The 26,198-nt window shown below is 36.9% G+C and overlaps 1 protein-coding gene across 21 annotated transcripts in view; it reads right to left on the bottom strand.

Annotated features, from left to right (window-relative positions):
- SYNE1 (spectrin repeat containing nuclear envelope protein 1) overlaps nucleotides 1-26,198 on the bottom strand; it is a 289,881-nt gene that overhangs the window by 107,301 nt on the left and 156,382 nt on the right. For all 21 annotated transcript variants that reach the window (XM_033056260.2, XM_033056262.2, XM_033056276.2 and 18 more), the window contains 21 exons: nucleotides 25,772-25,936; nucleotides 24,743-25,060; nucleotides 23,857-24,012; nucleotides 23,013-23,183; nucleotides 21,955-22,281; nucleotides 20,607-20,759; nucleotides 19,160-19,327; nucleotides 17,893-18,069; nucleotides 16,925-17,068; nucleotides 15,767-15,892; nucleotides 14,096-14,272; nucleotides 12,154-12,419; nucleotides 9,225-11,385; nucleotides 8,711-9,048; nucleotides 7,908-8,052; nucleotides 6,734-6,952; nucleotides 5,588-5,850; nucleotides 3,903-4,068; nucleotides 3,514-3,669; nucleotides 3,162-3,314; nucleotides 636-818 (listed from right to left, as the gene is read on the bottom strand). In XM_033056260.2, the coding sequence (XP_032912151.1) occupies nucleotides 636-818; nucleotides 3,162-3,314; nucleotides 3,514-3,669; nucleotides 3,903-4,068; nucleotides 5,588-5,850; nucleotides 6,734-6,952; nucleotides 7,908-8,052; nucleotides 8,711-9,048; nucleotides 9,225-11,385; nucleotides 12,154-12,419; nucleotides 14,096-14,272; nucleotides 15,767-15,892; nucleotides 16,925-17,068; nucleotides 17,893-18,069; nucleotides 19,160-19,327; nucleotides 20,607-20,759; nucleotides 21,955-22,281; nucleotides 23,013-23,183; nucleotides 23,857-24,012; nucleotides 24,743-25,060; nucleotides 25,772-25,936 (6,132 nt within the window). The remainder of the gene's footprint in view (nucleotides 1-635; nucleotides 819-3,161; nucleotides 3,315-3,513; nucleotides 3,670-3,902; nucleotides 4,069-5,587; nucleotides 5,851-6,733; nucleotides 6,953-7,907; nucleotides 8,053-8,710; nucleotides 9,049-9,224; nucleotides 11,386-12,153; nucleotides 12,420-14,095; nucleotides 14,273-15,766; nucleotides 15,893-16,924; nucleotides 17,069-17,892; nucleotides 18,070-19,159; nucleotides 19,328-20,606; nucleotides 20,760-21,954; nucleotides 22,282-23,012; nucleotides 23,184-23,856; nucleotides 24,013-24,742; nucleotides 25,061-25,771; nucleotides 25,937-26,198) is intronic.

The following is a 26,198-nucleotide window of genomic DNA, read 5'->3' as shown; positions in this document are numbered from 1 at the left end:
GGATAACTCATAATTTATCAGGGTATTGATGGCAGAACCATAGAAATTCCATTTATTTGCTTTTAGCTAGAGGTTTTTGGGGATTGGAACAGTTAAGGGGAAAAAAGGAGAAATAATTTCAGAGACTTTGAACCACAGGGAATGCATAATTATGAATGACAAAATAGTGCATAAATGTTATGCATTATCAGGGCCATTGTATATAGGCTTTTCTATGGAATATACAAGTTATATTCACCCTCCATGTATTGGGACTGGAGCAAAATATTTATTTTTTTAAACTTTTGTTTTTAATGCTGCAAATGTAGGTAACAGTGACAAAACAGAGACCCTGAGAAGCACAATGAGGTACCATTTCCAGACATGCTACTGTTTGTGAGATCTACAATCTTTTTAGGGCCAAAGGAACCAAGCAGTAGGTGATTAATGCAGGATGGTGTTAAACAACATCTGAGAATTATTTCACCCTCTGATTTGACCTGTGTCTCTTTGGAATGTGATGGAAGTCCTGACTAATAACAGGCAGATGTGCCAAGGAATACCCTGTCTGGCCTAACTCCAGGAAAATAAGTGAGGTTGTTTGTATGCTCCTTCTGGTTCTGAGAGGAAAGAGCAGAAAGGATTTAAGACCATACCTGACTGAGCTTGGCTGCTCTGTACTCAGCCTGCCGTATGGTCTGTTGGTGCAATGCAGTGAGTTTCCCTATCCTGTTAGCCAGCTGCTTAGCCAGGGGTACGTTCTGCTCTGCAAAGTCCTGGACTGATGCATCTAATTCCAACAGCTTTATATTGCAGCTGTCCAACTCGTCACCAAGGATCTAGACAGAAAAACAATAAAATCAGTGATCCAGGAAGTGTTAGGTTTTTGGTTGATTATATCTAGTCCAGCTTGCAACTTTTATATCCTGTCCAAAGTTTCCATAGTTTTTTTTTTTTTTTTTTCCCATTTTTAAGCAGGAAAGCAGAACAGCAGGATGTTTGGTCATCTCTTAAGTATGTGCCATTACTCTTTCTCCTGTGACTTCCTGGCTGAAATGGATAACCGTTTTCCCTGCCGTAGCCAAAGACTGCGTCACTTCAGTGTGACATTAACCGTTCTCAGGCATCTTTCTAAGTTTGTTTCTGAAATGAATTGTCAGCACAGACTGCCATGACAAGGATTTTTATTTATTGGAAAAGGGGTTTGTTTTATTGCTGTTACTCATTAATGGATTATGAAAACTTGAATTTTATTTTGAAACTTGCATTTTCATAGCATGATCTTGATGCAGGAGCAGTCTGATTGTGCTAGACTGGTATAATAGAAACACAGTTCAAAATCAGTTTTTTCTACCATAGTCACAAATATTTTGAAAAGGAAGCCTAAAACATTTTTCAGGTTTCTCATAGATTTATAGCATGCTCTGGGCTACAGTTTCTTGAAAAGAAACTACTGATTGTTTTTGTATTTGTTTTTTGCATCCAAGGTGTTAAAAATTCATTGTTTTTGTAATGTAAATAAAATAAGTCACAGAATCACAGAGTAAGTTGGGTTGGAAGGGACCACGGTGGTCCAATCTCCCTGCTGAAGTAGGGTCACCCCAGGGCACATGGCACAGGATTGTATCCAGATAGCTCTTGAGTATCTCCAGTGAGGGAGGATCCACACCCTCTCTGGGCTACCTGTTCCAATGCACAGTCACTGCTCAGTGAAGAAGTTCTTCCTCACACTCAGGTAGAACTTCCTGTGCATCAGTTTCTGCCCATTGCCTCTTGTCCCACTGCTTGGACAAAGACTCTAGCCTCTCTCCAATTATTTCTACAAATTTAAACTGCTATCATTCAGAACTCTGCTACAAATGCTTCAAGAAGTTACTTCAAGGTCCTCAGGTTAGGGCTGTCCTGGCAGACACTCCTCAGAGTGCAAGCTACCATCAATCATTATGATAAATCAATATTATTCCACGAACTTGGAGACATAACTGTCTACATGTAGACACAAAGACAGATGTTAAACTGCTCATCTAAATACAAAGACACACATATTACAGCAAGCATAAACAAACGTATTTACTAAAGATATTATGCAGAATTTATATGCTTTTTGTGTAGGAAGGATCCATTTGACTTGAGTCACATGGATTAAAAACAGATTTTTATTTCTTCACAATCTGTTTCAATGTTAATATAAAAATATAATCTGCTGTAACCAAAGCCAACCCAGTCTCAGTGTCAGCTAAATACTGACATAAAAGCACTTGGAACACTATGATATCTCCAGTGACAGAGAGCTTTCATTTGTGCAACATAAGAAAGCAGATTTCACTTGCTTTCTGCTTTCTTACTGAAATCAAGGAGAAACACTGGGGATACAGTTCAGTGACACTACCTGCAAAGCAAACATTAGTTCCAAAAAAGTATTTTGGAACATCTTGAGCATCTCATGAAAATAAACAGGCAATTTATGACATACCAGTCATGATAAATCATCTCCTATTTTGTATGCTTGGCTTAATTTCAGATAATAATTTGGTAAAGTTTATCTTTGCCTAGTTTAAATAATAAACAAACAGAAGAAAACCCCAAACCCTCAGCCAACCCCTTTTCCATCTCTCCCCAAAATCCTTTACTCATATATGATAATCCTAATTTGGTCATTACACTTCAGTACAGATGATTTTTTCTGAGCGTGGCACATACGTAAGATTAAGATAACCTTCAAAAAGAACCAAGAGTCCTTTGTACTACTCTTAATTGCATGAGTAGTACTTTGCCTCATTGTTGAACCAAATGGGCTACAAGTAAAATTCTATAGATCTATTTAACGTAAATAAAGAATGATCTTTACAGTACAGACAAGTACAAGGAGCAGTTTGAAGGTTCCTTAGGCTTTTCCAGATTGGAGTCATGCTCATTATTTAAAAGGAACCGTGAAACTTTGTCCATCTGACTTTAACACTCAGTTGCTTCCTCCAAATTCTGTTACCTGTGTGGACCTGTTTACAAAGAATATAGTTTTAAAAATCTCATCATTCAACCCTTATTTCTGTATAATTCTTTTGTTGAACTATATTAAAAAACTGTGTCCTGCAAGTCTTCACAAACAACACTTTGGTATGAAGTGAGTGTCCCAGTTCAGAAAAAATTTATGGCATAACCAGGTAAGGAGAGCCTTGTCTTACCTTTTGTTCAAGTTTAGCTTGTGCTATATCATTTGTCTTCTTTTTCAGTTTGGAAAGAATGGTATTTAGTTCATTTGCTATCCCCTGGATTTTCTGATCAAACTCTTGATTCAATGTTTTGATTTGCTGAGTTTCTCTTTCTTTGGTTTGAATCTGTTAACAATAAGAATTAAAATCAATAAACAGAAATCACTCCTCGTTAAAGGAAATTAACTTTTATTTAACTGTAATTCAATGGATGAGGGTAATAAAACTACTCTGTGTTGCCATAGTTTGGCCACAGCAGGATACCAAGTTACAAAGCCTGAAGAAGGGTTGTAGATCTGTTAAGCACTTATCTACTGCACTTTACCTGATCCTGTACCCTTACGAGGGCCAGTCCAACTTCTGCTAAATGAAGAGAGAGTTCAGAAGGCAAAATGGTATAAAGCCCCAAGTATTTATTCTGCTGCTGTTCAGCCAGTTTTTCAACAGCCTGGCGATGAGTAGTAACTTCACCACAGAGAGACTATTGACAGAAAAAAAACAGTATTGTTAAGAACAATGAGAATACATCTTAAATATCTTTTAAATAAAATATTGGAGTCCATCATGTACCTTATGCTTTGTGAACTTGTCTAGTGTGTTACTAAAAAACCCATTAATATTTTCTAATTTGAATTTGTGGTGGTTTTGAAACTATTAACGTTCACTAGCAGATAAAAATGAAGATAAAAATTGTGATTTAGAAATGTGGTATACCTGCAGCTCCTGAAGTTGAATGTCCACTTCTGCATCAGGGCTTAATAAATATTCTTTTGTTTCCTGGATCCAGGACTTCACAATATTAATCTCTGCTTCCACCTCCTCACGCTCCTTCAGCTCCTGTTTCACCATCTTCATGCCTTTTTTAACTTTCTGTTGCATACTTCAGAAAGAAAGAAACAATAACTATTTGTGAAGAATTAGTAGTGTCTAAAAACCCTACTTTGTCAAAAATTATTGAACTATAAAGACAATGATTGAGAGTATCACATCCAGAGAAATAAATTCAAATAAAGTAAAATTTTCATGTCCATACCTTAGTTTTGTTTGGACATAAAGCATGAAGTTATTTTGAAAAAATTAAAATGTATACAATAGAGATCCCTGTATCTGAGCCCATCACCACAGATTGCTCTGATTGTCAGTAGAGGAAATAGGCAATTGCAGGGCATGAATTAGGATTATTCATTGTCATTACAAAAGAAACTTCTAAAATAGGTCAGAAAAACTGTATCTTACACTTGTTTATTTCTGTACACTAATTAAAAAGCAAGACTTCACCTGCTCTGATATTGATATCTAGAATGTAAAATAACATGAGATAAATTCCTGACCGATTGATGGGATTTGCATTGGCAGAATACTTAGGATAAGTTGTGGGTCAAGCATCTGAACATGGCCTATTTCCACACTTCTACTAAGACAGAATTTCTGCACTTTGGTCAAGAAATTGGATCTCCTGTAAAAAATGACACCTCTGTGAAAGTTCTATTGGACTACTTGCAGCTCTTATACATGTGACATGGATCTTTGATATTCCCATATTTCATTTATATTTGCATAACCTTGCATAGATGAATCATGCCTTATTTACATGAGCAGGAGATCACCACAGACCCTATATCTTAGAAACCAACTTAAAGTAAGTGAAAAATTGAATTCTAAATGTACTTACATCTACACATTTTCTGCAGGGATTGCTATTTTCCTGTAATTATTTATACACACACAAACTTTGCACAGGCTTGGTGCAGGGTTTACAGTTTACATTTTTCATTTCTCTTTGTCTCCCCAGAGTGGAGATCCACTTAATGGTATCTTAGCATAGTTATGAGCTATGTGTCTTAAAACTTAACATAAAACTTCCCGTTTTCACCATGGAAGGGAGATGTTATAGATTTAGATAAACATTTGCATAGCCTCAAGGTAAAAAGTTATGTTTTGTTTGCATAGCTCTACATTCCCCTGTAAATGTCATCAGGACCTACTTTTGGTACCTAGGTGCTTCAGACAAGGGAAATAAAGTGATAAACTAATCAAAAGAGGATATTTATAGATAAACAATCACTGTTAATGTGAGAAGTAATGGAAGTGTTTAAAATCAGTCTTTGTAACTTTAATGTAGATAATGCAGCTTTTATGTAAGTAAGTGTTATTAGGCAAGGCAAGACATACATATTCTAAAAGTCAAGCTCTTTCTGATGGAAATAAAAATAATGGCAAAAAAGGTATTTATAATTATTTTTTAGTAATTTTAAATTAAAATTAATGCTTATTTAAAATAATAGCTAATATTTATTTAGGCATGTTAATTGTTAATGATATTAAAATGATACATAAGCTCTTAATAATGAATTGCAAGGTACCATTTTTCTGGAGAATCTTTTAAATTATTTCCTTACTTGTGGCATCGATCTTGCATTGCTTTGATTTCTTGCATAACTGGTAGCTCCTTCTGAGACGAAGGCTTTACTTCCACATCCTGAAGCATGCTAACAGCATGCTGTTTGAGCAGGCCTAAGGATGACAGCTGGTGGTCCACCTCCAGCAGGAAACTGCTGTGGTAATCCAGGAGTTCCAGGAGCTCTGTCTTGGATGCCTTTTCCACTGAGCTTTCTGGTAAGCGATCCTGTAGCTGATCTATAGCTATGGTGGCTTTCTGAATCTATGGAAAGAGATGCAGTCTTGTCAATAATAAAATTACCAAAGAAGCTAGTACAACTGACACCAAAAGGTGCTACACCCAGTGCTGCACATTTAGATTCTATAAAACAGTTGTGGTAAAGGGCTTGTGCTCTACAGTGCCAGATCCCTTGCTCTTCACAGGGGATTAGGACTTGCTAAGGGATTTTTTTTGTCCAGTTATGGGTGTCTTCTTGTAGTCTTTAGTATTTATTATGCTTATTGCCATAGGAACTAGAGCTCTACCCTGGGGCACACCCCTGTTTGGCACAAGTCAGGCATCTAACAAAATCATTATCTTCATTCCTAGAGAAGCTGTTATCTGGGCATAAATAATGGACAATGACAGGTAAAAAAAGTCAAGTAGGGGAAAAAAGAGACATATGATCAATGAGCAATGACAGGAACTATCATCACTGCTTACACTCAAAAGGAGCAACTTCATGTTCTCCAGGGGAAAAAGAGAAGAAATAAGAAAGAGAAGAGAGAGAAAAGAGAGAAAAGAGAGAAGAAAGAGAGAAAAAAAAAAGAGAAGAAAGAGAAGAAGAGAGAAGATAAAGAAAGAAAAAAAATAGGTTAACATAATCTAGAACAGAACATTTGAGGAGAGGAAACAAGGGAGGAGAATCTAAAGAACTACTATAAACCAGAACAACTCCGTATGTACTATACATGTATGCATAGAGAAGAACAGTTCAAACTTTGGAGGCAATGATTCTAAACCTGGATCTTTCATAGCTGTGTTCTTCTGACATGAGGAAAAGAATCAGTTATTACTGCTATCAGTCTTCTCTACTGCAAGATAAGGCAGCATAATGAGTGACAGCCTATGTACAAGGCGAGGGTTTATCAAGACTAAAATCTACCTTGTCATTAAAACCCTTCCATTCCTGCACTGCATCTTCCAAAATTTTCTCTTGCTCCTGGGCTACATTCCGGAGCCGTGTCCAGCGTTGCCAAACTGTTGTCATGGATCTACTTATAGATGCCTTACTGGCATCATTGCTGATTTTTTCCAGCTGCAAAGCCTTTTCTTCTAGGGCTGTGATCTTCTCATGGAAAGAACTCACTATGGACACGAGAGTCTGAAAAAGCAAAAATAAGCACTGTTTTCGTTTTCCAGAAGACAACTCATTAGTATTCAAGATGCAGGTAGGTGAACCACCTCCATCCACTGCAGATGAGAAGGAGGTATTGTATTTTAAGTGAGGTGGCTAGGTTTTACTTTAGTTCTCATATGCAATATATTAGCTACAGCTGCATGGTCCAAAATGCAAGCTTCTGGAAGCAGCAGCAATCTGGTGCAATCAGCTTTTCTCTTCCTTGATAGCCCCTCAAAAAGGATGAATCAGGGTCCTTTCATAGCAAAGACTGATTTCTAAACAGTCTAAAAATGAAAAAAGCAGTTCAAGTGTTTAAGTATACATTTATGGCCTGTTTATCTTTAACAACCTTTTAAATGCCCAAGGATTTGAGGATACTCTCATAAACCTGGCAGACATGACATTACTCCTAGGGAAGATTCTTGATTTCACAAGACACAGCTGGCAGCATGTCTGAAGTGTCATTGACTGTCTATATTAAGGCAATTGAATAGTATCCCAAACGTGAGAAAGTAAGGGTTTTTTTAAAGCTATATTTCTTGCTTTTAGACCAAAGAGTTAATATTAAACTCCAAGTCGTCCTGTCCTAGTAAAACTGTTCCACAATGTTTCTATTGATCTGAGTTGGTTAAAGGGTATGCAATTCTGGGGCTTACAGACCCATGGCTTTTAGGAACCTCCTGACTCTGCACTTCTCTACAGTCATAGGCACATAGACAAACAAGAAGCTGACAAGTGATTAAAGATATCTCTCTCAGTCACCCCTCAAATAAAATGTGTGTTTTCCACAGTACTAAACATGTCTTGGTGTGTCATGACAGGTACAGGTAAAGATCTAAAAATTCAAATTCATGTTACCACAGGTAGGGACCCACATATTATACATTAATTTTCACTTGAAGAGAAGGATTTCAAGCAATTATAAGTAGTACCTTACCTTATGTGTTAGCAATTTCTCTTCTGCTTCATGAGAAGAAGCAGCTTTAGCTACTGAGAATTCAGATAATTTTTTCTCAGCGTCATTCATCACTTCAATCACCTTCTGCCTTGATGTCTGGTACTCCTGCCACTCAGAAGCACACCTTAAGCAAATACAATTCCAGAAGAAACAACTTAATTCTATATAAAAATATCTGAAAATGAGAAATATTACTGCACTAGTTTTCAATGCAACTGCTTAGTTTTGCTGTTACACAGTAATTTCCAAGAAAAAGAATGGTTATTGGGAAACAGCATACATAGAAGCATATGCTCCTGATTTTCAGCTACACCTCACAGAAAACCCAGCTAGGCACTTAATAGCCCTTTTTTGACTTTTCCTGTGGTTTAAACCTATCCAAACATTTGGAATTCAGAACCTTCAGGAATAATAGGAAACATAGTTATGGTTGTTAAAAAGGTATTTCCTTTTAGCTCAAAATGTCTGCTCCAATTTCATTTGTTTATGCATATGTTTTGAGTCAGGTGAAATACAGTACATTTATTCCCTACTCTTCTTCTCCATGCTGTTTCAAGCTTAATATAATTCTACCAGAGCTTCCTTAAGATCACACAACTAGTCAGTCAAGGGCAGAAAAGAAAGCAGAATGCAAGAGCTCTGAATCCCCAAATTCCTCTTCTCTTAAAAGTAGAACAAATACTTAAAAACTTCAGTTAATGTTCTGATTCTTTCTTTCATTACCAACAAGGTGATCTTAAAACGAAGGAAGAGAAGAAAAAAGAAAAAAAGAAAGAATATACCTTTGTAACTGCTCTTGCTGGGTTTTGGCTTCCTGCTCTGTCCCTTTGGCCTTTTCCTCCAATGCAGCTACATTCTGCACCAGCTGTTCGCTTGCTGTGGCTTGTAGAAAGGGTTTTATCTCAGACACAAGGCCTTGTAACACTTTCAAATGATCATTAAACTGACTTTCTGTGCTGAAAAATTCAACATGGTTCCTTAGATTCTCCTCAGAGTTCTCAACATCTAGACCATTTCTTGCTAACTGTAGAAATTCCTGAGCATCTTCTAGCCAGTCATTTGCAATCTGCATCACTTGGTAGTACCTTTGGCAGAGGCTATATGCTTTATTCAAGGTAGCCTGAAATAAAAGGAAGAGTCACATACATAAAATCACAGTAGCCTGTGTAATTTTAAAACCACAGACAGTAGGATTACTAAAATGAGTCTTTTTAGGATGATTGTAAAGATCAAGCCACAGAGCCATCTTTTCCAGCTTTGTGACCAAGAAATTAATGATGATTTGGGTGAACTAACCTGTCTCACATGTATAGCTTCTTGAACTTCACCATCCAGTTCTGCCAGCTCAGCAAGAGTGTTTTCCAGATCAGCAGGTATCAGCTCCTTGGCTTTCATATAGCGCTCTTTCTCTTTATTGCTCAGTGCATTCATTATTCTGAGGCTTGATTGCACTTCTTCCTGATGTATCTGGACCTTTCGGATTTCTTCTTGGATGCTTTGCAGTTTGAGGTCCAAACTTAATGTTCCATTAAGTTCTGTTTTCACCCACCTCAACCAGTCAAGTGAGCGGCAAATTTCTGTCTTGAAGTCAATGCTCTGTACAAGTCTGTTCTCACACTCCATCACCGTGTCAACAATGGCAGAATGCATAGACTTCAGCTTCTCTTGCCAAGCCTGAACTTGGTGATTTGCTGTTTCATATGCAGATGAGTCAACCTGAGGAGAAAGGGCTTCTAGATGTTCAGTTATTCGCTTCAGAAGGCTTCCTGAGTCTTGCAAGCTGCCCACCAGAGAATGGTATATTTTCAATTTTTCTTCTATTGGGAGAGTTTCTTCATTCACCTTAACCTGCTCCGTTTTCACTGTCTCTAGCTGTGCCTCAAACTGCACACACATCTTCTCATGCTCCTGGCATGCTTCTATTGTGTCATCCAACAGGTTGATTTTCTGTTCTATTTGCCTCTTCAACTTGTGATATAGTGTGGCAAGTTTTAACATCTCATCTGGCTGCCAGGGCTGGCCAGTGCTTCGAAAAGCCTCCTTCTTCTGGTTCAGTTCATCCACTGCTGCAGCAAGGCTCATGGCTTCACCTAAGAGATCTCTGTAGGTTTGCTGGAGTGATGCAGCTTCTTTGGCTGAAACAGCAGCTGGAGCTTTGTCCATGTTAATAAATTGGTCTTCTAGCTCGGTCAGAGCTTTACTTGTCAACTCAATCAAAGAGGCATACTCTTTTCTGGCATAAATAGCTTCCTGAACCTTATATAACTTTTCTTTTGCCAGAGCAGTGACAATATTGAATTGCTGAGGGAGGCTGTTAAGTTTTTCGTCTAGATAAGAATGATCCACTTCATTAAGTGATGGTAGGACTTCTTGGCCATCTCTTTGCAGTGCAAGTAGCAGATTTTCATATTCTGGAGATTGGTCAAGAATCTGTTGATATTTTGCCAACTGACTGTATAATTCAGTGTCAGAATTCATTACATTGACTTCTGGGAATGTGACAATATCAGCTTGTTTTAGCCAATGGCAAGCTTTATCCAAATCTTCTTTAAAATATTTCCTGGAAACAATATTTTTCTCCAGTTCCAACAACCTCTGGTTACACTTTTGTAAAACAGTGTCATACACATTCTGTAGTTCTTGCAGTTTACCTAACACCTCACTCTTCTCTTGATTTGTTGCTTCTTTCATTAAATCCCTTCCTTGAGCCCACAACCCTGTGACCTCATGTTGATAGGCCTTTAGATTAGCCTGGGTATTCTTACAAGTCCTGATCTGTTTATTCACATCTTCTGGCAAAAGACAAATATGTTCTGGAAACATCACCTTCTTCTCATGCTGGTGAATTTGGTTTGTAGCCTGAAAGATTGCCATGAGAAACTGGGTCTTTTCAGACAGTGCTTTATTCAGGTGCTTTCTCCTCTGGCCAACCAGATCGCTGAGACAAGCCACATGGTGCTGTGCATCAGACACTGTTTTCTGCAGTTCTTGCCTTTCATTGAGCCCTAGGTTGGTCATCACCCTGTCAGCATCCTTCACAAGCATCTTCAGAACAAGCTGCTTGGCTTCAAGCTCACTGCAAATGGTAAGATGATCCATGAGAAGACTCTGAGCCATATCTGGAGGAGGACTCTGTTTAAGAGCCTCTGAGACACTAGGTTGCTGTTCCTCTGCCCATTCCATTAGTTCCTGAAATTTGGAATGCACCAAGCTGAGTTCCTCTAAGGTTGAAACGGAAACCTGAATTTTCCGTTTGACAAGGTCCTCCAGCTGAGTCCAGCGTTGTTCAAAATGACTGAATTGCTCTTTGACTAATTCCTTGTCATCAAGATTCAAATGTTCTATCATCTTCTGCTTCTGATCTTTCAAATCTTCCAGAGCAAATCTCTTTTCCTGTAGTGCAATTGCCAGTTTTTGCAAAGCTTCAAGGTGCACATTTGTACTTTCGGCATCAGATCTGTTATCAAAAGGGACAGGACGAAATGAATTATTAGATCCTGTTTTGGCACAGGCTTAAGGGAGGTGAGGATTAATTATAAGCCCACTACATACTGAAATCAATGTGAAATAAACATCTACAGTTTTCAGATTCACTTGAAGGTAGCTGCCTTGAACACGAATTCAAAAATTTTACAAATGTATTAGTTTCCCTTTCATCTACTCTATGGTCATCAGGCTGACCATATACATTTATATGAATACAAATCATCCTGATTATATTGCACATATGAACAACAGTAAATATTGAGGTTGAAGTGAATCTTGTTCCATGACAGTGACAGGAGCAGCAATACACTCACAATTTTATTCACAGTTGGTGTGTATATCCTATGCAAAGCAGCTGTAAATATTTAGGAGTAGTTACTAAACTTTAATATAATAGTCTAATAGATATAACACAATATCATAATGAAATTGAACCAGTGAATGAACCATGAATTTATGAAAAGAGTTGAAACGAAATAGTCAAGATTCTTGAAATATCAGGGAATATACCTTGAGATTGGATCAATCAGTACTTGCCTTAAAGAGAAACACTGAAGATCTGGCCTGTCAAACTCTCTTTATCTCAACAGAAATTATTAATTGCTAATAATTAATAAGGAAGGTGTACTTTTTTAAATATGCAAAAACTGCATTTTAGTGGCTCCCACTTAGAGACACTGTAAACAGCTCTTTCAGCATACATGCACAGTTTGCTTTGTGGATGTGACTCCTTTTTTACCTAGCCAGGTTGTCCCACTCTTTTGTGAGTTTTTCCAGGAAAACTTCAACAACATTCATGCGATCATGGTAATCCCTTGTCCTCTGCAGATCCTCCTCCCTCTGCATGAGCAAATTATGTGCCTGAAGGCAGAGGTCCAGCCACTGGTTGCTCAGTTCTCCTATTTCCTTGTGTTCAGGTGATTCCTGTCCCTGGGTTAGTTTGTTCATCTTCTCAGTCACAGAGGTGAGAGCTGACTGCTTCGACTGCAACTTTTGACTGAATTCCTAAAAAAGATACAAGTAAAACCCAATATAATAACATGCATTCAAAATTATAAAATGGAATTTAAATAAAAATTATGAAATAAATAAATTGTACATGGACTAATTATCTGCCCAGGCAAATGCTCTGCAGATGTGAATTGGAAGAAGTGTTTTCACTCCTCTCCAAAGCCTCTTCCCCATCTTCTCATGTGAAGTCAAGTTGGTAATAGATGCTAAAGCAAACCAGAGGAGTTTCCAAGAGCCAGTGATAAATAGAATTCGTGATCAAGTCACATCCTGCTGTCCAGGCTTTTGGACTAGCACAGCTCCACCATACACTAAAACATGCAAGGTAGTCTTGAATCTCGCAAGAATAATTCATTTTACCAGTATTACTACTAGCTTATTTTTTCCTTTTTCATTAGGGACTAAAAATAGGAAGCAGAGTCCATGAGTCAGTGAGCCTCCATATCCATATTCTGTATTGTTCCTACTTCTGTAACAGCAGTCGTTACCACTGTCATTATTGAAACAAAACCATAGATTACCTAGGCATGATTGCTGTCTGAGCTAATAGCTAGTAACTAAAAGAGTTCCTCTGCATACACATCCTACCAAATAAGTCAGAGAGATCCCAAAAAGAAAAATACACAATATACTGACAAAAAACTAACCAAATATTTTTCAGCCCTAACCCACTAAGGTAGATATAATCTTTTCCTAAATTCTAGTTCCAGTAACTATAACTAAACAAGCACACCCATGTCCAGCTCTGCCTCATTCCTCTTCATGACAGCCTCAAATGGAGCTAGGCATCTTCCTGTACCAGGGCAAATCATTAGAAAAAACACACCTTGTGCCACATCTAACAGTACAGAGGGTGTCTCCCTTTCATTATAATCCAAAGTTACTGACTGAAGGAGTGATGAGACTCCTTCCTGGACTCTAATGATAGCTGGTATAACAGCTTTTAGCCCAGATTGTGCTGAGGCATCTTCAAAGGTTTTGACTTTGTTCCAAACTGTGAGTAGAACAGACATGGAGAGGAAGTGCTGTTTACTTTTCACCTAACTCTTGGCACATCAGAAAAAGAATACAAGTAAAGCCTAGATCAAAAATGCAAAACCCACGTATTTAAGAATTTATTAAAAAACTATCTTTTTGTTAAATTACTGGTTATGATGTGTACAGAATGGTCATAAAATGTCTCCCTTCTGGAATGAATGAGAGAAGATATGAAGGCATTTGTCTCATTAATTAAATTCTGTTTCTGTCATACTCCTTCTTAGAGATCAGCAACATCAAACAGTTGCGTTGACTAATTTTGAAATACTTCTAAACCATTTAGAAGTATAGAAATCTAAGAATTAAGCAAGCACAGTTTGCAAATCTTATCTTCAGGTCCACTGTGATCAGCATTTAGTCTACTCTAAAGCAAAGGCAAATCAGATCAGGAGGCTGAAAGCTGTCTTTTACTAAAAAACAAAGCCAGAAAAATACTAAAATACAGTTTTCTGCTCTCTGAATCACCCTGCAGCATCAACAAGGAAAAATTCTTTCCTCTATCTTCTCTGCTCTTGCTTAGAGCATATTAGCCATTGTATGCAATATGTGCATATAATGTAAATCATAAAATATTATCAGCCACAGCATGAACTTCTTCCTTACCTTCTATTCTTAATCCAAAATCTCCTTACCTTAACCTGGAGTACCATATTCTGGGCAATATTTAGCTCCAACTCTGCCCGTCTCCTTTTTAAATTCTGTAGTTGTTGATCCGCATCCTGGAAATATATCCAGAGCTCAGCTTTCAACTGTTTGATCTCTTCCCAGCCTTGAGACAAATACTGTGAGTGCATTATCTGTTGCTCAATCTAGAAGAAATGAAAAGGAGTAGGAATGCTTTAATGCATCTATTTTTGGAGAATGGAAGATGAATACCATTCTTCCTCTGAGCACGATACTGTACTAAAGCAATTTCTGAACCAGATTCTAAAGGGGCTAATATTATCCACAAAAATAGTCTTAATTTATAAAAGTCACAAAAATTGTACCTATCAAAGGTACAATTTTTTCTGTGTGAAAACAACAACAACAACAACAAAATTAATTATTCACCCTTGAGAGAAGCAAGTAAGTTCATGAGTGTTCGTATTTCAAAGTTCTCTGTCTTCTGTTAAAGCTTAAATTAATTGTACAATTTAGTCTACTGCATGCCAAGACAATTGTTAGAGTGTACCCCACACAAAAGTTTCAACTAAACCCTTCCATTTAATTTGCTTAGCCCAGTTATTTTGCCTACATGCATCTTCTAAAATGCCAATAAGGAGAATGCTTACCAGATCTGAGCCCATCAATCCTCTTAGACCAATAGTGACACAGCTGCTTTTGCTCTAAATACAGCAGTCGGGTGCCTTTAAGATTTAGACACTCAACCGGCTTAGTATATCTCAGCACTATACCATCTGTGATTTTTTTAAAACATTTCACTGCTTTGTGTGTCAAAGGAGAATCTTATTCTGATGTTTGGGATGTTCTTCAGCTATTCAGTTCTTGGACTGCCATATTTTTATGGCTTATTTGGATTTGTACAGTTCCCTTCTCTGGTATGGAATATTGTTACTGTATGTATTAGATTTTTACTCTTGTTAGAAGTAGTTTCAAAACTGGTTGTGTTTGTCTGTGTAAGAGAGACTAAATTTTTCATGTTTTTAACAAGAGGAATGCTCATAATTCTTCTTTTCCAATAACTTAAGTTTATAGTTCTATTTTAAACCTAAGCATTAAGTGACTTTAAAACTTAAAATTGAGGAATACTTCTATAAATTAATATGTTGAAATAGATGCACTTTGATTCATGAACTGAACCATCAAATTTTTTATCATTATTATTATATTAATCTATTAATATGGGTCAATATGAACATCAGCCTATTGTTGAATAAATAATAACATTAAATATGTCTCAGATTTAATAAAATACAGAGAAGATTAGACTGAATTATGTTTTTTGAAAACATAACTTGAATCAAGTTTTCTTGTGTTCTTCCACCGAATGTTATTTCTGTGGTTTTAGACCAACATCTTGTAACATTGCCTAAGTACCTTTAGCAACCTTAGTTGTGTGTCTTTTTATTAGTACCATGATGGAAATGCATGGATTTAATAATTAAAAAAAAAAAAAAAGAAGAAGAAAAATCAGAAAAAAAAAAGAAGCAGACTAACTATATCTAAACAAATACTTAAGATGAAAGTAAGATGACATTTCTTTAAACCATTACCCAATATGACCTTTTTAAAAGGGAACAGATCAAGGCAGTTAAAGCTCTAAATAGGATTAAAAGTGAGTTGTTGTGGTTATCTTGTACCATTTGTTTTGTTTGTTGAATATCTGCTGCTGTTCTCTTCACTGTGGCATCTGACAGATCACACATGGAGCACAGAAGATCCAAGTATGTATTGGCCTGCTCCTGCAGAGCCCGGAAATGTTTAACCTGAGGAGAGACAACTCAAAAATAAACTCGGAGACTCTGAATATCTTGTTTTATTACAATCATACATTTTAGTATTTTTACTTTGCCTGCTTATTTTTTCTGTGAAATTCAATGTAGAAATATATTCTTTTATTAGGTAAGGTTGCTATGTTATAATTATGGAAAGGAATAATTTGTAAAAACTTGATTATTATCCAATTAGCAAAGCACTTAAAGACATATGAATTAGCTAGATTATTTCTTGGATACAAACATGCAGTCTCAACAAGGTGACAAACTTTCCCAATGTCAAGGGGGAACCAGAGCTTTATGGGGTTATCAACATGTCCTGTTCCTACAGCTATAAAATTTTCCAGTATCTGACAGATCATGAGAAATTCAGCTTAGTGGCACTTAGGAGCTGGTCTCACTGTGTCACACCCTGCTTCTCCTGCCCTTGTAGGTCTGCCATCAAGTATTTCAAGGTCTCTATTAAAGTGAGACAGCTCTGAATTCCAGCATTTTTAGCACCATACCACCAGTTTAATTTAAAACCAAGTTACAAATCCAGTGTAAAAGAATACTCAAGAAGCAATGAAAGAATTTTTAATGGTCAATGAGGGCTACCGGCAGTTATATGCTTTTAGACTGAAAAATTGTTTTAATTGTCTGATAATTGACTCTGTGTTCACAGTAGTGTGAAACAGGTCTCATAAGGAACATAGTAGACAGATGGGTAATTGGACAAGCAGAAGGACACAACCCCTCTGCTAAACACATCTATGGAGTATCTGAGCAGATTTATCTAACTAGCCAACATTTTTCAGGTAACATGCTTCTGTTCTCTAAGCAGAGCTAGTAAAAGCCCTCTTTGATTTTTCACCTACAGTTATTTTTGCATTCCAGGTATTCCTTTTGGGGTTGGGAATGAGCATTGAGGCTACATAGCTTTCTTAAAAGGCTAGAAAATATCTAATTTCTAGAAATTTAAATCTCTTACCTGAACTCACCTTGCTAAGAATGACTGAGCTTTTTTAAGGGCTAAACTTTTACCTTTTTAACTGCATCTGCCAGGCTGAAAGCTGTCCAAGTTGGCTTCAGCTCTGACTGCACTGTAGACAGCCAAGTCTGGCACTGTTGAAGAGTATCCTGATGATTAACATGCTTCTGGAGCTCATGTTCCAAAGTCTGGTATACCTAAACAAAACATTTTGTAAGTTTATCACATTTGCAAATACCACCACTGGCTCTCTTCTCCTATCTTGAAACTGCCAATAAAACAGAATTATTAAGACTTGTGCATAAAAGTACCAAGGGCTGAAAGTTCCTTAAACTATCACTGCACCCTGCTAACATGTGAAGAAAATGGACAATTTTGATGTACAGCTTCTGAAAAGAAAAAATAGAGATGCCAATGAAGAGCATGCTCTCTTTTTTCTGTATCCAACATTTTTGCATTGACTTTGTATAAAATTATTTTTAGTTTGTTTTTGGGTTGTTTTGTTTAAGGTTTTTTTGGGTTTTGTTTGGGGGTTTTTTTGACTGCTGACTTGATCTCCTAATTGGTTTAGCAGAATGACCCAGCTGGCCCTTCTTAACTGCATATTCTGGTTTTAATGAGAGACACAGTATTTCCTAACACATACTTGAAGTACATTCATGTATCTATGCAAACTATCAACACAAAGAGTGAAATTTCCTCTCTAGTTTTTGAAGTTGAAAAGATCTAATTTGTTCTTCTGCAGCTGCTCTGAAGCTAGTGTAACATGAAGGTAATGAGCATGTGGTAAGATAAAGGTAAGAAGAGCTAGGCCACTACTTTTGCTGGCTGCCAGACAACATTTGGATCACAAGGAATTCAACTGCAGCCCAGTAATGATGAAGTGCTCAGTAACTTGTAGGTTCAATTGAAATGAAAACAGTAGGAAGAGATTTCCACCATTTAAAGAAATAACTCATAGAAACAATAACGCACTTTATTTTTAAATGGCATTTTAAAAAATCTTTGAAACAAGACTTACTCTTTGGGCTGTGCTACATATGGCAGAATAGCTGTCCCTTGTCCCCTGAAGACGGCTTTGTATATTTTGCTTAAATTTTGCTTGAAGATGTTCTGAGCATTGACTGATAAGGTAATCACCTTTACTCTTAAGGTTGTTCAAACGATCTTCAAATCCTGCAATTTCTTCCATGATAGCCTAAGAAACAGATAAAATACTTTTGAAGAAATAGGCTGTGGCACAAACATTTTTTCTCTCTCCTTTAAACACTTTTCACCTTTAGATTTGAAAAAAAAAAATTCAGACAACATGTGTTGTCATAGTCAAGCTATTGGATTGCATGTTCATTGTAACGTCATTGCCAAAAGTCTACAGAAGAGACAGTAGTAAACACTCTCTGCTCAGACCCTGACTAGGCTTAATCTTCATTTGTCACATGCTCTTGAGGGCTTCTCCAGCTCCTCGTGTGTCTAGTAAAGCAAATTAATTCTCATGCTGAATCATATCTCATATCCACTCTTTCACAGTGGACAGTTCTTTGCGTTGACTTTGGGGGAAGCCAATTTTTTATCTAACACGTTTACTTAAAGAATAACGCACCAATCATAAATAATTTAAAGACTTCCATATTTGCCAATGGAATCTCAGTTTCAGGTATTGGTAGGTTGGATTTTGTTCTCTTTTATCATCTAGAAAGTATTGGCTATCAAGGTATTAAACGATTCTCACTAACAACAACCATAACACCTTGAATAAAAGCAATGAAGAAAATGCTACAACCTAATGGAAGAACCTAGAATTAGAACAATATAGTTCTACCTCTACCTCTACCTCTAGTTTCTGCACTTTCTTCTCCATTGCTGCTTTATCAACATTCAATTTAGTGATCACATTTCTAAAGTTCTTGCTAGCGGATCTATACCAAGAAAATTTTAATTTAAAATGTTTTTTTCAACCTTAAAATTGCTAGAACAAAAAAATACCTCAAGAGTAAAATTACCAAAATCCAGTTTTTGTGGTTCATTTCCTGGGAAGCCTCAGGGAAAATCTGACACAATTCAGATCAGAGTACAACAAAGCTCTTTGTGTAAATGCAATTTCATCCAAGAAATGTTGCTAACAAGAAGCCAGATTTTTTACCTGCATTAATGACACTGATGCTTATTTACACAGTAGTAAGAGAAATAAAATAGGGGAATGACAGATAGTTAGAACTCTGGAGTAGAGGCAGAGAAGCAAAGAAGAAAAATTCCATTTTACAAAGGAAGATCACTAATAGCAAACCCACCTTGTGGTTAGCTAGTTGCTGAGTGATTATTTCAGGATTGGTGCTTTCCATGAGGTCAGGGCTGGCCAATCTGCTGGACATATGTAATAACCATTTCTCCCCTTCTTGCAAATCACTATTGTAATCCTCATGTTCTTTTACTCTCACCTCTAAGGTTTCAACGTATGCCTGCAGGTCCGCAATAACCAAAATTAAATTTTCTGGTAATTACAAGAGTTCAAAAAACCCCCCAAACAAGCCAAAGCCAACCAAGAACATGAAAACATAGTAATAATTATCATCCAAATTTATATTCCTGTGAGGAATATCTCATATGAATAGACTGTAAAGGAAGACATCAAATGACATATTTATTCTGTGAATAAATTTCTGCGAATTATTATTTCTGTGGTACTGAGCAGTATTTTCACTCCAGATGAAATACCATACTTTGAAGACTGAGAAAACTCTTGCGAAAATGAACACTGTCAACTTGACATTAAGTTCACTAACAGTTACTACACACTTTTTGAGAGACTGCACTTGACCTACCAAGTGCTATGGCTGCTGCTCACAGCCTTTGCATGTACACACTGCCTGTGTCTGTGGTAGGTAAATTAAGAATGTACACACTGAGTTTAAAAGTATTTATTCTTTTCAGGAAGATTCTCTAAATTTCAGCCACCGACATTATACCTAATGCAATGGACATCACTTTTTTTGGTACAGATCAGAGGTGTGTCTTTAAACTAAAAATCAACCTTGAAAAAATAAAATAATCTCCTATTGGTGGATGGATTGGCAATTAAATGTGCCTAGGTCAAACATAAGTACTAACATGGTTTGCAGAGCTTATCCTTGTTAAGAGTATAACCTATTAAAAGCTTTAGGAATAATCATACTTTAGGATGTATTTAGAAGCATTAGACCTTTCAAAGTAGTACATACATATGGACTAATTAATTAATGTTAATTAATAATGATCTTGCTGAATTAAATTATATCTGTCCTGTAGTTTATTTTATCCAGTGCCTTTTATTCAACAACTAAACTAAACAGTGTTTGTGGAGATCAAACAGAAACAAGAGAGTATAATCCAAGGGCATCTATCCCTTCCCTTCAAGAAATAATGTATTTAGAATTCTATGAAATGCTTTTAAAAGTAATAACAATAACACAGACTAGTCACCAATACATATCCGCTTAGTGTTACAAAGACTTCACCTACCACACTTAAAATTCATTTCAGCTACTCTGGTTAGATTTATTTTTGTAGTTTTTTCCATATTCAAAATTTGCCTTTCACTTCTGCCCTGTCTCCACAAGAAAACAAAAAAAACCCCAAGAAAACACCAAAAGTAATTAAAGGAAGCTGGTTCTTTGCAAAGACATGACAGCATGAAATAAATAGTTAATTTCTTAAAGAGCAGTAAAAAAAATAACAAGTTGGAAGAACCTTCCTTTTTACCTTTGTTTTGGTGCAGAGTTCCTGGTAACTGCTCTGAAGGTCTTGAATGTTGTTCTTTAGAGTCACATCATTCACCAGATCACTAAGTGCCTCTCCCTTTTCAATGACTGACTTTATTGAGGGCTCATGAGACAGAACAGTCTGTTGTATAGACTACAATGCAAGCAAGAATTAAAATATATCTACTGATCACTGGAGATGTATTTTACTAACTTTCCTTTGATCTGATGCACAGGCTTATACCATCCTTTCTAGATAGGAGGAACTTTTCTTACTAATGTAGGATTCTGTTTCTCAGCCCTGCCCGAGACAACAATTTTACACACATCTAAAACCAACTGTTCCTTTTGAGTGGCTAGTAGCATGTCTGACAGTCTGGGGCTGGTGAAGCAATGAAGTGGCCAGTGCAAGGGATAAAATTTGTTCAGAGGAACAAATTATGAAAATAGGTGTGAAAGTATCACCAAAGCCATCCCCTTAATGAGATGGTGTGCGATGAGTGCCTAGCAATGTACTCTAGAGAGTACAACTCCCCAAATGTGTGGAAAGCAAGCGCACAGCTGTGACATCCAGCTTTGAGTGGAGAAGCTGGCAAGGGGTACTGGGCAGCTTTAGCAAGAAAGCCTTGAAGCAAAGTAGGTACTGCTCAGCACTGATCAAAACATTGGCTTGTTGGCAACATTTTAGCCACAAATATGAAGCACAGCACTACATTGGCTGCTGTGAGGAGAGTTAACTCCACCTCAGCTGGGTGCAGTACACATTTCATGAAACATCTGTAATCCTGGAGTATTTTACAAATATATCATTTGAAGAAGAAACGGGGTTTGTTGGTAAATTTTCTACTCATTTTTGTGACTGGAAAATAAACACAAATACTTCATTAAAATCCTGACAAAAACTTTGGAGGTCACAGCAGCTGATTGTCTGGGATATCAGTTGAGCTGGGATATCCAGCTTTAACCAGAAAGCTGATTAAGACAATGTAAACAGTGACAATGTCTGAAGTCAAGAAAGACCAACTGATTTCTACATTCTCTTCAACTGCAATCACCTCTGTTGAGATCAATGCAATTACTCATATGTGTACTCATAAAATAATTTTGCTCCATTACAGGAAATTTTCAGATATGGAAGCCTTTTGATGATGTTCACATATCAAATCCAGGGGCTTAGTCAAGTTTGTAGAGGTAGGAATCATGCATATTTTCATTTACGCTGATTGAGACATCCAGATCAGAAACACCTCATGTACCTATTGAAGAGACCTGGATACCTGACCAGAGGATTTATTGAGACTCATTAGATTAAAATCAATTCAGTAGTACTATGAGATAACCCTTTTTACCTTGTATTTGGACAACTGTGCCTTCTTCTCATAGAGTTCACTCTTTGGCTCTACAGGAGCATGTAAGATGGCTTGGTACTCCATGACCCACTGAGTTTGGGCCTTATACTTGTCTGAGAACTCCTTCACCAGCTGAAGACACTTCTCTGAAGTCATGTGCTCTTTTCTGATGGAGCCAGCCAGCTCTTCAAGCTGTTCCACATGATCTCCAATTTCCTTTCTTAACTGGTCAGCTTCGTTTTCTTCCATGTATTTTATAGCTCGCTCCCCTTTCTCTCGGGCTGATTTCAGTAAACTGTGGCCTATGTCCATATCACTCAACAGCACCTGTGAAGGAAACCTTGGTTAATAGACAATGTACAAAAACTTGCCTCTTTTTAACTTTGCTACAGACACAGAAAGAATTGCTCAGGAAAATAAGTAGACTTATCAGTACAAAATTGCCTGGAGCTAAGATGTGTCAAGCAAAAAGGAAGCAGATAAAGCAAGTACTTCTGCCCTGCACTGGGCTTGTGAATTGAAACAAAGAAACTCAGGGCTCCCAGGAGAAGATCTGTACTCCAAATTATGAAACAGATGAAAGCTTTTCCTTACCATATCACGTTTATGCTGCTTAAGCTGCAGGACATATGAGAAGCTCTACAATTTTGTGATGAAACATGAGTGTTTCAATGAAGAGAAATAGGAATCACTTCTTGCCACAGAGCATAGAAAACACACAGTGCACAAACAAGTATACTTGTGGGGAATTGGGGATATGGGAATTTATTTTAAGTTTTAACCTAATGTAAAATAGATACAAGCATGTCTTATGAAAGGATAGGACTATTATTTAGGACTATTTGCTATATTATTTAGGATTACTTCTAACTTCAATAGCTGAACTATGATCTAATGAGATGTGATAACAGAAAGTTTTTTGCTGTGTGGTCTTTCTTATCCCATTATCTTCTCTAGGCAAGGTAAAGCCACAATTTTGAGCAGCTGTTAAGATGTATGTTAAAGTACAATCTCCTGTTAGTGAACAGAAACAAAAATTGCATTTAAGAAAGCTGTACCTCTAGTTTCTGCACTTTTTTCTCCATTGCTGTTTTATCAATCATGTCAAATTTGGTGATCACATTTTTGAAGTTTTTGTTAGTAGCTCCATACCAATTTGTGTAAGCACTAAATGACAATTCTGACTCCTCCATACAGCGTATTTCTTCTTCCAGAAACTTTACTTGCTCCTTCAAACAAATACGGAGGGTAGGGGAAAGAAACAAGGATCACCCAGATGTTTATCATTGCTATTGGTTTAATATAGCAATAAATTCCTATATATTAATATAATCTATTATACAAAGATAAAACATATAGGCTTTGAGTAATTTCATAAATAGTGGATAATTCTTACAGGGTTCTTGTCAGGGTGTACATATGGTAATCACCAATGTTATAATTGAACTAATACTAAATACTAAAATGTACTCACATTTTGAACCGCGAATTGGGACTTGTCATTACAGTACTATGAGGTAATTAACTACTTAAAGTAACCTGAAGACTGCACCTTACCAAATCAAATTTTCCCCATACTAACGTGTATCAGTAGCAGCCTGAAAACATTTCTCTAGAGGTCAATTAGCATTCAAGCATACTTTATTCTAAATGTCTCTCCTGAAATTATAAAAAAAGATAGTGACAAGGCATTCTACTTCATTATTCTGATTATGTTTCTGTAATACATTTGATCCATGAAATCTATATTTATATATATATGAATATATGCATATGAATGTTATGCTATTGAGCCTACAGTAATGAATAGACTATGAAAAAGTCTAATTACAAAAGCCTGCTTGTATTTGCTTCTTAACTGGCAATTCATGATGTCACAATGAATTAGTATTCATAACTTACCAAGACATGAAGAAGAAGAGTTTGGTAGCGAGATGTAAGCTGCGTAGCCTGACTTCCCATTCTACTTGCAGTGAGATTTTCCTCTAGTATTTGCTGAGCCAATATCCCAACTTCCTCTACATCATCTTTGTAGACTGTAATGTCTTCATGCCACTTCTATGAGAAAGAAATTATCAAACTTGTATGACTGATTCAAATACCTTAAACTATCAGGAATTTAATTGTAACTAAGTCAGGAAATCATTGAAAAGGAAAACAAATACATGGTTGGAAACATTCATCTATAACTGGAAAATAAACCAGAATCTGCTGAAAGTTATTGTAACAAATATGCTGGAAAGATTTTTATCCCATATGGACTGCATTTCATTACAACAGATTCAATACTTTCTGTAATTTTTCCCCCCTCAAATAATAATAGTAGAAATGCAATCTGGCCTCCTATAGATTTCACCTGAAGTTTTGAAGATGACTGTAAAGTGTAACCTGGCTTCAAATCTGCTTCCTGTGTTTATTCAGAACTATGTCTGCTTTTTCCAGTGACTAAAGGAGAATTATTATATCGACATAGTGGAGACTTCATAATACAGTTGGTCACATTTTACTCTTTTTACAATATTAATTATTTTCCATTGCACTGCCTATCTTTGTACCCAGTTACATCTCCACACACTAGAGAGCATATGAATTACAGATCTCCCTGCAAGATTTCCATATTGGGAGGAACCTGCATCTAGAAGTCACAAAGCTGTCTTGGATCCACCATTTTAGTCACCAACTCAGAATAAATTGAAAACTTGCTCTCATTTTCACAGTGCAACCAGGAATTAACACGGAAACCACACATATTATTTTGTTTAAGGAATGCCTTAACTATATTCTTTACCTTCATTTTTTGAAGTTGCATTTCCTTTGTTGCTCTACCAGACCTCCTCCCAGTCCTGATAGCAACTTTCTCCTCCAGGTTTGTTAACCAGTCATTAACCTTCTGAAATTTTTTCTCCATTAACCTGAGTTTGCTCACAGTGGCATTTAATTGGCTTCTTGCTTCAGAAAGCCTGTGCTGATAAACTTGCCAATCCTGCCGTAAGGATTCCAGGGCTCTGTCTTCTATTTGGGGAATACCCCAGGGAATGACCTCCTCTCTGGCATGGACAGCAGCATTCAATAATGCTTGTCCCTCTGCACAGTGGACCTGCAGCTCCTGTAAAGACAGAGATGGTTACATACCCTCCACTGAACAGCTTTCATTCATGCATGGCAAAAACCCACTTTGTTTCCTCTGAAGACAGCTGGGCATTCCCTTTAGTTATCTATGGTTAAGCATATATATATTATATAATAACACCAGTGACAGCAGGCTCACTTACAAGCACACCAAGTATCACTATTACTGACAGTTGAGCTGCAGAAAATTATTGACAAAGCATGCATTAAATTCTTTTCTCTCCTGCCAAGTTTATCAGTTCTGAAACATTGGCTGTCTGATCTAGCATGGGATAGATGGAATCCATTCACCACAGCATAAATTCAAAACTTTCCAGATGTGGCAAGCCGACTGTAAGACTGATTCTAAAATTGAATCTCTTTAAAAACAGAGGCTTCAATCTTCCAAAATAAACAAACCCATTTGTTTTTCCATATGTTTGAGACAACACTCCAGAATAATTTTTGATACCCACTTCTGGACATATATGGCATTTTCATGCTTATAGCACTTAATCAGAAAGTACAGTGCGATTCCATCTGATTAGAAAATGTAACAAAAAATTACCGTAACAAAACACAGTTGGGTTTCATGTCAGATTTCACTTGACATATATATCCTTATACCATTATATTCCGTTACTATACCATCACAGGACTGATTTTTCTTTTCTACTTTTTTCCTCTTAGAGTGTCACATATCACGTACCTGTAAATCCCGGAGTGTTGCCTCCTGTTCCTGAGCATCACCACCAAGATGAGATAAACAGTCAAGTTTTTCCTGCTCTTTCTCCAACCATACTTCAAAGGCTTTCAGGTTTCTTTGGTACTCTTGGTGTAAGGTAAGCAGTCCTTCAGTTTTTGTTACAGCTTCCTGCATGTGAACAGATTTACAAATATCTTAGTGTATTGTCAAACCAAGACAACATAAACCCCAGCCATTCACCAAGGGAAAAGGTTTGTATCTGGTGCTGAAATTTCCAAGAATTCAAGAGTACTTGAACTCTGACTTAATCGACCACAGGGAAAGAGGGAGGACCATGTAGGGGAAAAAATACTTATCCCAAAGATAAGTTTGTAGTTTCTGATATTTAGAGTTTTGATCTGGGATTACTTTTAAATAACACCTTGGTGTT

Source organism: Catharus ustulatus, chromosome 3 (assembly GCF_009819885.2).
Source record: "Catharus ustulatus isolate bCatUst1 chromosome 3, bCatUst1.pri.v2, whole genome shotgun sequence".
Taxonomy (NCBI): Eukaryota; Metazoa; Chordata; class Aves; order Passeriformes; family Turdidae; genus Catharus; species Catharus ustulatus.
This window is presented reverse-complemented; position numbering and strand designations above follow the sequence as displayed.